General features: G+C 40.8%; 1 protein-coding gene across 4 annotated transcripts in view; it reads left to right on the forward strand.

Moving 5' to 3' along the window:
* The window catches only part of Grik2 (glutamate receptor, ionotropic, kainate 2), a 663290-nt gene that overhangs the window by 2537 nt on the left and 646721 nt on the right, over positions 1–14032 (forward strand). For 3 of the 4 annotated variants that reach the window (XM_013510935.1, XM_005377816.2, XM_013510936.1), the window contains exon 1: positions 4246–4834. In XM_013510935.1, coding sequence (XP_013366389.1) covers positions 4720–4834 — 115 coding nt within the window. In that variant the 5' untranslated portion in view covers positions 4246–4719. Of the gene's footprint in view, positions 1–4245; positions 4835–14032 lie in introns of those variants that run through there. The other variant, XM_005377815.1, reaches the window with a different exon arrangement.

A 14032-nucleotide genomic window follows, 5' to 3' on the forward strand; every position in this document is an offset into this window, starting at 1 on the left:
CCCCGTCCCCAAACGCGGCTGGTCTGAGGCTTCTTAGGTAACGTTTCCCAATGTAGAGAATAGGGAATATATCTTAGAAAACGCGCTACGGCCCGTCCTTTGGGTCCTGCACAGATTATCTTCTATCATGTCGTCGTCTTCACACTGTAAGTATTCATCAATCAAGAATTACCTTAGGGACTAATGACTTTTAATTTCACAAGAGATGAAAGATTCATTGGAAACTTAGTCTGTAGTTTAGTTGCTGGAATATAAGTAATTTTATTTCAATTTCGACTTGTCTTTATTACTTTATAACTTTTTGTAGTACACATTTCTCTAACAACCAAGGCAGTTTATCAACTTCCTCCTTGTGGTTTTAGATGTATATGAGTGAAACAAACAAAAAATGCAGAGGAGGAAGGTGACAGAGAAATGGGAGATTCCTACAATTCTACCTGTTTTACTTAAACCTGTTGAAGATAGCACAAGCTTTTTAAAAAAATATTCCAGGACACATAAATCTATTCTTCTTCAATTTCTTAATTAAGATACATTTCTTTCAGTAGCTAAAATTAATTAAAATTTTAAGTGTCATTAATCATTGCAGCAAGCAGAGTGTTAGTGTTCAGAATCACAAGGCATACCATAGGATTCATAGTTAGAAGACTGGATTCCAAGTATAAAAACAGTGTAGTTTTAACTGATCTCAACTGATTTTATTTTCTGGCCCCTTTAATGTCATGAGTGAACAAGCTGTTCTAGCTCACCTGCAATACCACAGGCCACTTGCATGAAACATAGATTGGGTATTATTACTCTAAGACAAGGTTTCCCAAATGTCACATAGCAGCAAAACTTCATGAACAAGTGGAGTCCTTAGGAATCCCACATGAGAAATTTTAAATAGAGTTCTGGTGTGGAAGAACCTTTGAAGTACTTTTGAAATTCAGGTTGTTCTGGGCTATATATTTGCTGTTTCCAGCAAAAGCTATAGCATTGTCTTTTTAAATGTTGTGCTATAAGGATTATTACACATGTGTTCATGCCCCAGCAGGTGGCAGCTAACTAGAATAAGATTCATTTTCACCAGGAGAATAGGAAACTAAAATTGCTTCTCAAGTAATAGTGCCCAAGAATAAGAGGTCATTACTGTCAGCAAATACAAAAATACAGTGAAAGCTGAAGTTAATAGCTTTGGGTTGTTGTTGTTGTTGTTGTTGTGCAATAGGCTTTGAATGAACATGGCATGCATTTTCTTCTTTTAATATTTATCATAGGCTTTTTATTTCTTCTCAGCCTTCTATAGTGTTTTTTTTGCAAGGTTTACTTTTAACACAACTCCTCTCTCTATGTGTTCCATTCTTCATTTTTGCTTTGACCTTGAAACCTATAGAGCCTTGACTCCTACAAATAAAGGTTGTCATGTGGTTAAAATGGTAACGAAGCAAATGTAGACCGCAAAATAAAGTATATAAATGTCAGTATTACTCAGTATAAATGGTCACCTGACATCCATGTGCAGCGTTCTTTTTCCTTTATGAAAGGAGCTAACTACAAAACTGGTACAATTTTTTAAAATGTTTAATTTGGTCAGTGCAATATTGCATAAGGATCTTATTAATCCTTCTTGTAACTACAGAACTGTGCTTATCCTGCTGGTTTTGGGGGGAAAATTACAATAATTTAAAATTGCCATACAGTGAGGCATCTCCTATACCACCAAATCATTTTATTGTACTGGGGATGTGAATTTAGTAAGTTTTATTGTTGCTGTTCTGGGGAATGACTGAATTAATCTGATTACCCTGATAACAGATGGAAATCTGGAGGTGGAGAATTGAACGTGATAACTAATTATACATTTCAGAAATGTCTTTAGCCACTGGCTACTGGCAGCGTGTTTTAGAGCCATGAATTCTTGGTAGTTATGCAGGCAATTTTTTGTACTGAGGAACAAGTACTTTAGTACTCATGAGGGATGGCATACTGAAAGTAAATGGCTTTTATAGTAGTGTGTCCTGGAAAGAAATGGCAGCACATTCTGTGTATGTCAAGCAACCCCAGTTATTGATACTGAAAAATTTACACAACACAGTTGACAGATTGTTCTCTTACAATGTATTCTGCAATAATTCAAATTACTTGACGCTTTATGATAAAAGTATGTACACTGTCACTTCAAATGGCATATTAGCTATTCCTTCTACTAGTTTCAGAGACAACGCCAAAATAAATCAGGGCCTGGAGCGCTGTCCGAGGTCCTGAAGAAGACCTCCTTTAGTCTTGAGAAGCCCAATAGAGCAGGTGGAATTGCTGTCTCTTGTGTTAAAGGTTTTCAACTTAGTTAATGCATGTAAATGAACCTAATGTAGCATATATGAAAAATTTGTTCTTTGGGGACCAATTAGTAGTAAGAAAACATTATGCGAGACATTGTTACTTTTTGTTTTGTATGAACTTCATAAATCTGAAAGATTGATCTTTCACTTTTCTAACTAGCCATCCAACAACTCCACATAAACTAGTTTAGAATGCTAGTTTTATGTAGATACAGTCCAATTGTTGTGACAAATACCATTATGTTAACAGAATATGTGAAGAAAGAGTTATAGTACATTTTTGTTTTCTCAGGTTTCACTAAAAGCTAGCTACCCTGCAAAAATTGCAGTCTTTTGATTAGCCACAATAGAACATGCTATTTTCAGGTAGTAGATATCAATTATATTGGGAGATGGAAAAACTAATAATATTTATTTTTCCCTGGCAGTCATTATTATCTCTGCTAGGTTCAAAATAAAAAGAGTAAGTATAATGGAATAAATGAGACAGCAAATACAAGACAGAACATGTTGGGCTGTAAATGTTTTACAAGAGATATTTTAAATATGGACTGAAGGAGTCGCTAGATACCCTTGGTTTTAGCAGTAGGTGTACTTTTTAAAGTGCTCAAATAGTTGAATTATTTGATTGAATTGCCTACTAGACTGCAGAACTAGCCATTCATGATACTTATTTTTGACACTGCAGTTGTGCCTCCATCTTTAAGAAAATCAATGCCACTTAGTGCTTTTGCAAATGTAGATTTTCTTCAAATCAGCATTTCATAATATCTTAAGAAAATATAAATTTAAAAAGTCACTGTAATGGAAAGAGTACATTAAAGTATTTACTCGCTAGTTGGAAGAAATATAACAAGAGTTAAATAATACTCATGTCATGTCTTATTTTAAAATTATGTTGTTTTCCAGAAGGACATTGTATAAATTTGCATAAGTTTTAATCTATCCTCTGTTAGTTGGCAATGAAAAAAGACTAATTGTAAAAATATAAGTCCAACAGTTTGCCTTTTGTGCTGCTCAGTTAGTGAAAACATATTAACAGTTCTATATTTATTACTTTTCATTTTAGTTTTACTTGCTAATGTGAAATATTAGCATTGAATATTTTTAATCTGTAGACAGTATATTACCTATTTCAGCCATAAAATTATTTTAACGTTAAAGTAAATGTTTCTGCATTGTTACTAGAATAAATTGCTACTTAGGAAAGCTCATACTGTGGATTCTAAATATTCCCACCAGAACATTACCCAAATAATAAGATCTTTGCAGACAAAGGTGTGACACTCCATGTTGCTGAAGCTATGATCCTGTACTCTTTTAAAGAGTTAAAAGAAATGTGAACACAAAAAGCCTTTAGAATTTGCAGCACCAATTCAGATATTGGGTTTGGTGTGTGTACAATTATTGTAGATGAAATAAAATAGGTGGGGAAATATGACTCCCTCATTTAATTTAAAAATTTCTCTCTAAAAGTCCACATGAAGCAATTTCTATTTACTCCTGGCAGTAATCAAAGCATTCTCAACCTAAGTTTTTAAACAGTCACCTTTCCAACTGCATTTCCACTCTATATTTATTCCTAGTCAAAATATAATAAAAAGGCATAAGTAAGAATTTCTTTTAGCTTAACAATGTTAGATATAGAGTAAATTGCTCTGTCTTAGAGCATTTCCTTTTTTACAATCCCTAGGCAAAGTGACTTTGACTTAGCCAGTCATTTATTAAAATTCATCAGTTGATTGTAAGAAGTCTGCTTGTATGCACGTCACTCTCAGCCGAGTCTTATTGAAAATCCAAACAATTTTTACCACATAAATAAATCTGACTTCTGTTTTACAACTCAAAGAGGGCTGGGAGATCGGTTGCATAATAGACATTGGGAAGCTCGCTGGCAGGAAGCCTTCAGAGGCGAGGAGCTATCTCAGTTTTTCTCACTTAATCTTGGCTTCACGTCAGAAGCTGTGCAGCAGTGCAGTAGAATAGGGCCTGGCAAAACCTTTGCAGCAAAGCGCCTTTTGTGCTGGGACTGGCTGTCTCTCACCTCGCCCGTCCGTGTTCAAGGCTGGATTTCCTGTTGATTTTCCTTCTCTTTCGCTTCCCCAGGCTCGCGCTGCCGGACGTTGTGGGTGTGCGTGCTGGATTTCTCCCGGATGCTCCCCGACTAACATGGATGTCCCACCATCCCTTGCAGGAGAAGGTTGCTCCTTGGCGCAGTGAGTGAAGAACATGCAGCGATTGCTAATGGGTTTGGGAAGCGGAGACTCCTTCCAGTTTCTGTGACCATGCCGTGATCGTGTCTGCGGCCACCACTCGACGCGTCCTCATTCCTGCCCACACCGGGAGCCTAACGCTAGATCGGGGAAGTGGGTGCCGCGCGCGTAGGCACAGAAACACCATGAAGATTATTTCCCCGATTCTAAGTAATCTAGTCTTCAGGCGCTCCGTTAAACTCTTGCTCTGTTTGCTGTGGATTGGATATTCGCAAGGAACCACACATGTGTTAAGATTTGGTAAGATTCCCCAAACCGCCCCTCTGCCTGGTATCCGGCTCCAGCGCAGCCGGATGTAAACAGGCGGCTGCGCTCTGCCTGGCGGTGGGCTCGATTGCCTCCAACCTGCTCGCTGCTTCTGCTCGGCTGCCTTCTGGTTTTAAAGGAGCCCCTGCGCTTGCATTTATTTCCTTCTTTAGTTTAATTTATTGTTTTTAAATGTGTGGCCGAGGGCGCGTGAAGGGAGTGCGGGTGTGTGTCCGCCGCCCCTTGTATTACCTCTCCACAGCGGCCAGTCACCAAGGCGGCCGCCGCGTCCTCCAGCCTCCGCCGGGCTTGGCGAGCTTGCGCCGCCCGGCAGACTCCGAGCGCGGGGCTGCGAGTTCCTTAGCTGGCGTAGCTGCTGAATTGGTATCTGGTAAACTCTGGCGAGGTGCGCCTGTCCGCTTCCGCGCGACCCCCGCAAGTCTTCAAGTGCAAACCAAAGGCATTAGCCCTATCGATTTCTTTTATCAGAATCTTTTCAGTTAGCCCAGTAGCTGTTTCAGTTTTTGACGCCCTTACAGGCATGCAGAGTTTTAGAAAAAACATTGTTGTAAAATTCAAGGATTTATTTAATAAGGGGGAGGAGGCTGCTCGTTGGCAGCGAAATGGGTGTAGTAAGGCAGGCTTCTTTTTTGTTTTTGTTTATAACTTGCTGTATTCGTCTTTCCTAGCTTTTGCTTTTAGAGTGCTGGGCTAGGTAGTAAAAGTGGAGAGGGGAGTGGTGGTATATGGGGGTCTAAGTCTGCATCTTTATTTCTCTCTGGCACTAGGAAAGAACGTAGATAGTTGGCTTTCAGGAGCATTTACTGCTTTATTAAGAATCAAGGTTTCATTGCAGCAGGAGGGAAAATCTCAGTGTGGGACCAGTGGAATCCCTGGTCAGGAGGCGTGCCCTGAGGAAATGGAGCAAAGGACACGCTCAGCCCGCGCTCTGGGGCCACTAGTTTTAGTAGCAGCAGAACTAGTCAGGGAAAGTTAGGTAGCAGCAAGAAAGGACAGCTGGGTGACTACTACTACTACAGTAGGCAAGTCCTTTGTCAGTTCAGGTGTATTTAGACGAGAGTGCCCAAAGCCACATAATCCTGAGTACATGTCTTCCAGATAAAAGCAGATGCATTAAGTTATTCAGTTCAGTTTAAAGCAAAGAGTAATTTCTGCATGTTTTATAGCACCAGCAACTTCTTCTATTTACTCATGTTTTTTCCTCTAATGCTAAAATTCGCTTTCATAGGCTTTTTGGAACTAAGGTAGTCATGCCTTCACATACATGAGAAATACCCCCACACACATACACACATACAGATATCTGGAGTCATGTAGGCTGGTAATGACAAGAGACAATAGGGTATAGCTGGGTTTCCACTGTAGTAGTTTTCCTGCTTTCTTCACGTCTTTATATGGTACTTAATCATGTTGCTCTTAGCAACAAGCATCCACAGGAATGCTGACTTCTTTGGACAGGCATAAACAGGTCCCTATGTTACTGGAAACGTGTGTGTGTGTGTGTGTGTGTGTGCATGTGTGCGTGCTCACGTGCACATGTGTTTTCAACAGTTCTGCTTCAAGCATGCTAAGTGTTACAGTATGGTAGCTTTGCCCACTGTCTTCAGTAGTACAGCGTATTCATGTGGAATCCTGAGGTGATTTCTACTATGCACATGTGCGCGAGTGTTTATTAGTAAGTATGTTTGTGGACTGGGTGAGAAGAAAAAACCACTTGGAGTAGGAAAATTGCCACCAATACTCTGAAGATTTAATTATTGCTGCTCTGGTCTGGCAGCACAATATTTGCTGAATCATTAGATTGTTACATTCGCTGATCATTTCATATCTTCGTATTAAAAATCTTGGCGACTGTAGCAGCGTGTGTAGCAGCTTTCCAAAAGAGCTGACACATACACAAAAATACATTTTCCTAGACCAATTTTTAGTAAGAATGTCCTTAAATACGGTACCATGCAAAGACCTCTACACCAGTCCCTGGATACCTTAAACCAACAGCATAGTTTCTAGATAACCTGTTATTTTTACATTAACTTCAAATAACTTCTACATGGAGATCCATTTTCCGTTATATCTGACTTGAGTTCTGGGGAAGCACTGTGTACTTCGTAATCACTGGAACATTTCCCTGTTGGGACTATTTTGATGCAGTGGCAGGACTTTTATTTTCTTCTGGGGTAAATATTCTGAGTGGATTGGATTTTGGGTTAAGCACATGTGTGCCACTCTTGAGAATGATTATTTTCAGCTTTGGCTCTGGAGTCGAACCAGTGTCTCTCCCTGGGTCTGTGCCTTGGAAGGGAAAGGCTTGGAGTTCCCAGCAGAGCAGCTGCCCCCTCAGCAGTGGCTGGCGGCCTCTGGGGGAGGCAGCCTAGAGCGCCCCTCCATCCTCCATGCTCAGGGAGGCTAAGCACAGCGAGCTTCCGCCGCGGCGCCATGGCAACCGCGAAGCACGGCCAGACGCCCCCTCCCCGGCGGCTGGTGGAATACACGCCGGAGAGCTCTGCGCAGTTCTCCCCAGCTCCTCCGAGATCGCACCCCTCTCGGCTTTCTCCGAGCGCCCGCCGCCGCGCACCAAGCGTGGAGCAGCCCCCATCAGGGTGCGGACCTTTGCCCGGTCCCTTCCCTGCCATCTTCAGCCTTCGCCACCTCTGACCCTTTCTTAGTCCATCTTCCCTCCTCCTCCCTTCTCTTACACACACACACACACTCACACGCACACACGCACGCGCGCGGGAAGAGGTGCCCTCCTGAAGCAGGGCTGACTCCCCCACCCCGACTCCTCTCCAGGGCCCAGGAAACTTTGCAGCTGCACCAGGCGCCCCCGCCCGTCCAGCCTGACCCGGGGCGGCTGTTCCAGCCGCGTGGCCCACGCCTCAGAGGCTTCCTCCCGCCTCGCCCTGGGGCGCAGCCATTTCCCCGCCTTCGGTCCTGAGTTGGCGCAACTTGGCATCTTCGCGGCGCCACCCGGCCGGCAGATTGCAGAAACGTGTTTTCGATGACGCCGGGTGCATCTTAGTCCTGTCCCGGGTCAGTTCAGAGGTTTCGGGCCAAGGTTTCTGCCGCGGAGCTCGCGACGCCCCAGGCAGGCCTCAGCCTAGCCCAGGCGCAGGCCAAGCAGCGCCCCGGTGTCCCCCAGGCATCTTTGTCTCCCGCAGCGTCGCTGCCCTCGGAGCTGCGGGGCGGAGATGAGATCCCGCGTCTTCGAGGCGTGGCCCAAACCCCACCCTCCAGGGCCAGCTGCGGCCGCTGGACCTGAGCGATGCTTGTCTGGTTGCCTTGCTTTTCGGAGTCTGTTCAGACCCCAAGTCCTCCAAAAAGCTCCAGGAAGCTTAGTCGTCCCGCCGGCTTCCCGCTCTCGGCCTGGGCCTTTCGTGGATTTTAGCATCTTCATTAGAAGTCAGACATGCTCTAAACTACTACTGTGTCTGATTTTCTCGGTCAGGTGATTATTCAGTCTTTACCTGAATTGGAATTTAGAATGCCAGGAGCAAAGACATCAACCCCTAACTTTCTTTCAAACTTCTCCAAGAGACTGTAGACCTTTCCTAGGACCTGAGCTGAGGACAGGCCACTTCTTACCTTCTGTCGTTTTGACCTCTCTTCTCTTAAGCACTGGGAGAGCAGCTTTCCTAAAAGCCTCGAGGTCTTCCCTCCTAGAAGCTCTGGGTGTCTTTGATATCCGTCCTTGGTACCTGTCCTTTGGTGCCAGTCCATGGTGCAGTGAGTGTCCTCTCTGAGCACACCCCGAAGGTGAAGGCAGCCGGCCAGCTCAGGGGTGGCCTAAGAGGTAAAGCCCACCAAGTGAGAGGAAACGGAGAGGGTTCTTGATGGAAGCTTCCCTGTCACTCTAAGCTTCCCATGTGCTGCCAGACACAATCATTGGTGACAGATGTACTGCACCATTGAGGAATGTGAGCGGATAGACTGAGCTTGAAGCTGCCACTCTTCCACAAGTTCTTTGAAAGAGACTTTTTCCCTTTGGGAGGTGAAGTGGGCGGGCGGGGGAGTGGCCTTACATCTGGAAGCAGGAAAACCTACTCTTGGGAGGCGGGGATGGGAGAGTGATAAAGGCTACTATCTGACACAGATAAAAACAGAGCACCTGCTCAGTTGAGAGAAAAGCCGGGAAAATCTCAAGAATCACCCACACATCGGACACCCTTTTAAAAAAATCAGTTTCTCTCATAAGACCTTGCTTATTCGTAAAGCTTCAAAGAGTAACTTGATGTGATCCATCACCAGAGGCACAGTTATTTCAGAATATGACTTTGAAAAACGATCTTTCCGTCCTTGTACTCCTCCACCCAGGCACATGAAACTCAACATTTTTTCTGGCTTTGTGAGGTTGGCTTTCAGAAATGAACGAGGGGATATATGTCAGTGGACTTTTTTTCAGACAAGTTTTGATTTCGGATTTAATGCAAGTGATCATTAGAGTGTGTTCATTCCCTGAATTCTCAAATGGCTCTGTTTCAACATTTACTCAGCACAGAAAAGTTAATGTGAATTGCTTTCACACAAAGGAGGAAAATACCATAGATGAAACGAGGATACAACATTGATTATCAGAGCCTTTTAAAGTCTATTCACTAGAATGTGTTTTCTGTGATATGATGACAGTACTTTATGCTGTTTAGTTATATTTTCTAATCAAGAAAATGCTGTGCTCTTTTGTGGTAGAAATTTAACGTTCATGTGAGAGAAATTATTTCCTTTATTCCTCTGATTTTTAAGGATTTTACTGTCTTACCATAGCCTCCATAACATTTTTTTCCTGGAAATTCTCCTATCCTGTTGTTACCCATCAAAGTCAACAGTAGCTTACTTTCTTTCAACTGTACTATACTTACATCATGCATCTACTGTGTGCCTAGTGTGGGAGTATTGAGATCTTCTCAATAGCATGGTATGAAATACTGAAATGTAAATGTTGCTTGCTTTTCACTTGGGTGGTGAAGCCTTATCTTCTAAGGGCTTTCAATTTGTCATCCGCTTATGAAAGTATTAGAAGTGCTCCAAAAGAATCTTAATTCCTAACTTTTCTCTTGAAAGGGAAGGTCAAAAGCCCCTGAAAGGGAAGGAAGTAGGTACACCTCATCATTATTGACTAGTCTAGATTAAACACCAAAGAGGAAGATTTCAATCTGATATCGTCATAGGGCTTCCTGTTTTTCTTTGCTGCTTCTGCTGACAATTTTGTAAGGTAATTAAATTCGCTGATTGAAGTCACAGTGGTCATGGGGCGATAAAGACCATTTGAATTTAATGGAATTTAAAACAACAGAGCACCGAACACAACTCTTACCGAACAAGAATTTTAATGGCCCATTCAGGGTGCTGACTAAATAGAACGCCCTTAACAAGTTTAATTGAAAGGGCAAGGCAGATTAGCACTATATAGTCTTTATAGTTGAAGATTGGGGAATTAAAATCATCTCCTTAAAAGACTCATTAATGCATTATCAAGATTTAATGTAGATTAAATAAGCCTTCTTCAGACCTTCATACTGTACTATGAACCTAGGTTTAGTACCAAATTTCAGTAAGGAAATACTTTAAAAACCTGATCTAATAAGTGCAATTGTAGGTCTCATTTCAAAAGTGAGGTATTTTAAATTCTTTGAACATATACAGTGTGTGTGTGGGGGGTAAGTGTTGAAAATGAACCCTTTTCTTTCTGCAAGTGAAAAATACCATGAAATCTGACTTTTCTTCAATGGGGTTGATATTAGAATATTTCTTATAAACAAAGGCATTTCAGTAGAGAAATTGCAGAAGAAATGAATGTTCTTTTTCTGCAGTTTCAATAGTAGATATTGATCTATTTTATGTTTTTTTTTGACACCCTGACTTTATTTCTTACAGAAACTTTTGCAATCATGTTATAATAGTATATTCAACTTCCTTTCCCCTCTGAAAAAAAAGAGCAATTCTTTGATTTATGAAGCAAACACTTATGTATGTGCAGTCTGGAGGTAAATGTCAAGCAAGCCTCAGTTTTTCGTGAGATTACTCATTCTATCGCTTGTCACTGGTTGCCTATTTGGAGTGTAGTTCCTATGAAATTCGCAGACAAACTTGAAACTTAAATTTTAATGTGAAACTGTCCTAAATTTTAGTTGTGCACAATCTTGAAAGTTGTTCTAAAAATCCTAATTAGACAAACTAGCTTGCATTTAGCAAATAGGATGTGGCCCAGTGGTCTCCTGCCTTAACCCTCCAGAAGCTTCTCTAAGGCTTATAGGTTTTCTCACTTCTCATTCATCCATAAATGGGTAAACCGTAGTTGTGCTTTCTTTACACCCTTAGAACCAAATATTTTATGTTTTTGTATTCTGAAAGTGACAGTTAATCTGATAAAAGTAATACAAAATAATATGAGTGGGAGGTTAAAGACTCTCAAGACCTTTCTGTGGGATGTTAGTTTATATTTGGGCTTTGAGATTCTTGTTTCAAAACAACCCTGTTCAAATATAGCACTTGGTGGTTAGGTTTCTGCTTATAGCTTAATTTATAACCATGTTTCCTTAATTAAAAACTGAACACTCTCTTTTGGATTTTGTAGAGGCTCGTCATTAGAGAGCATGAGCACGTGTGAAAGATCTGAAGGGGCCTAGCAAGGTTGGATCTTTCAGATTTTTTGGAGGGTTAAGCATTTGCTGTCTGTCTCAGATGGCCTTATTTTAAAACAAGTATATTCCGGATGAGAGAGCACATTGTCCCAAGACTGCAGAGTTATGATAAGCTTATTAGATCAATCGATTCTGTCTGTGACAGAGATCCTCAGATACAAGAGAATACCGGGTGCCTAAGGGAGGGCTGAATGATTAGCGCTAACGTGCATGGGAGGCAGGGATCCAGAGAAGCTTTCTTCAGTGTTTTGTAGGTTTACCCTTAGGCAGTGCTCGGTGCTGTGTAAATTGATCATTGTGATCGTATTAGTAGAAATCTTTGAGCGTATGTCATTATCTTGAAAAAAGATGCCAGTAATATTTTTACATTGTTTTATTTTCTCGCAATTTTCAGTATTTTTCACCGCCTTTTAAATCAGTCAGCTAATTTTTTATCAGTAAACTAAGCAAGTTTGGAAAGCACTGGACCCTAGCTTTCTTTTCTGTATCTCAGTTTCATTCTAATTTCTTGACCTATCACACAGGGGATATTGCACAGCTAAAACAATTGAATAAGTAAAACAGATTTTAGAGGAATCTTCTGCATCTGAAGTTTCATTGTATTCACAGATAATTCAGGGCATGTGATAATGTTATCTTCTTGTTTCTGACTCTCTTTTTACTCATAGAAGCTTTTGCATTTAGTATAACATAGCTTTTGGTGCATCAAGTCCCTTCTCCCCCAGAAGAAATGAAATGAAAACGCTCCAGATGAATGAAAACTATAAAATTCTGCTTTACCTAAACCAAAGAGGACTTTAAAGATCACCAAGTCTAGTATCCTAAATTGAGAGATGAATTACCAAGGGCAGTTAAGTAAGTAGCTTGTTCTGAGTCACAACTGTTTAGTGTCAGATTTTAGACCAAAACATAAATACCTTGACTAGTAGTATAATGATTTTTTCATTGAATTACACTACTTTTTAGGGTAGCCTTTAACTCCCTATGCTTCATACCAGTTTTGATAAGAGCTGTAGGTTTTGCCTCAGACATTTGTCTGTTTCTTCAACTTTACTTTCACAGAGTATTATCTCACAGGTCACCCCATTTTTCTTTTGTTCTTCTGTAGCTCTCTCTACATACCTCTCCTATGACTGCTTATGTCCTTCTTATGCCAGTGTCCAAAGCTTCTGCCACATCTATTCATTCAAAAAATAGTACTTGAGGACACACTATGTGTCAGGCATTTGAAAAAAAAATAGAATTCTGAGACCCAACTTCTGACCTCAAGGAATCTGTGCCCCAATGAAAGAGAGAATGTAGAATTATGAATTGTATGACACAGAAAGTATGTATGGTATTTTAAAAAAATTTGGTACTAAGCATTAAATCTAGGGCTTCATGCACGCAGACAAGTGTTCAACCCCTGAGCCACACTCCCATTGCAATACAGGACTTTAATGATTGTTATAGGAATTCTCTCCGATGTCTTTATAGGACAAAATGGGACTCAGGGGCAAATAAACTTTGTGATAAAAGGAGAGGAGAAAATGTTGTTGGTGGAACACTCAGTGCAAGAAATGAATTTAGACATTAACTAAGAAAGAGGAGTTTGGGACAGTTAATGGACCAGCTCTGTGGGGACATAAATAAGACCTCAATTTTACAGAGCTTTAATATCTAAGCTGCAGGGTTTGAACTCCTTTATGTAGCTCCAGAGAATTCACTGAAAGCAAAAGGATAGGCTTGACTTGCAATAAGCAGTCCAGTGATTTTTGTAATCTGTTGCTAGCATTTTATGAAGAATAAAGGGATCTTATTTCTACGTACTCCTAAAGTGAAAGCAAATGATTTATTCTGTTTCTTGGTCATTATAACCTTTTAGAAGCTCTTGAGGGTGGGGGGGTTATGGCGTAGTGGTTCAGGGCTTGGCTAGGCTGTGCTAGGGTCTGGGTTTGATATCCAGTTAAAAAAAAGAAAAACAAAAAGTTGTTGGTATGGAATTACAGATTGTATTAGTCACAGTCTTCATGGAAATGAAACTCAAATTTGTGAAGGAAATCTGCTTCCTTCAGTCTCTGGTTCCAATGCTAATTTCATGCAGAAGCACCCTCACAGGCGCTCAAAATGTTTGACCAAATGTCTGGGCACCCCATGGTCCAATCAAGTTGACACATAAAATTAACCACCATAGATACTTCAGAAGCAAAATTCTGAAAGGAAGGAAAGGAAAGTCTTAGTATTGAATCAAGCCAAATGGTTGTGCAAGGAAAATGGCAGTTAATTTCAAGAAAAATATATTGGAGGAAAATTTAAAAGTACCCTCTGCTTACAGTTATACCAGATATATGGAGGGTTATAGTAAATTACCTCCAAAGAATAATCAGTATTACACCTTTAGTTCTAAAAGAGCTGTATTACCTGAAACATTATCCATAGATTTAGATATATAGTTAATTATATATATACATACATATATATATAACTTTATATGTAACTTTATACTATATCATAAAACCATTAATCAGAATTTAAGCTAAGAACAATTTTAGTAGAA

This window comes from Chinchilla lanigera, unplaced genomic scaffold (assembly GCF_000276665.1).
Source record: "Chinchilla lanigera isolate Chin_1 unplaced genomic scaffold, ChiLan1.0 scaffold00010, whole genome shotgun sequence".
In the NCBI taxonomy this organism is placed as follows: Eukaryota; Metazoa; Chordata; class Mammalia; order Rodentia; family Chinchillidae; genus Chinchilla; species Chinchilla lanigera.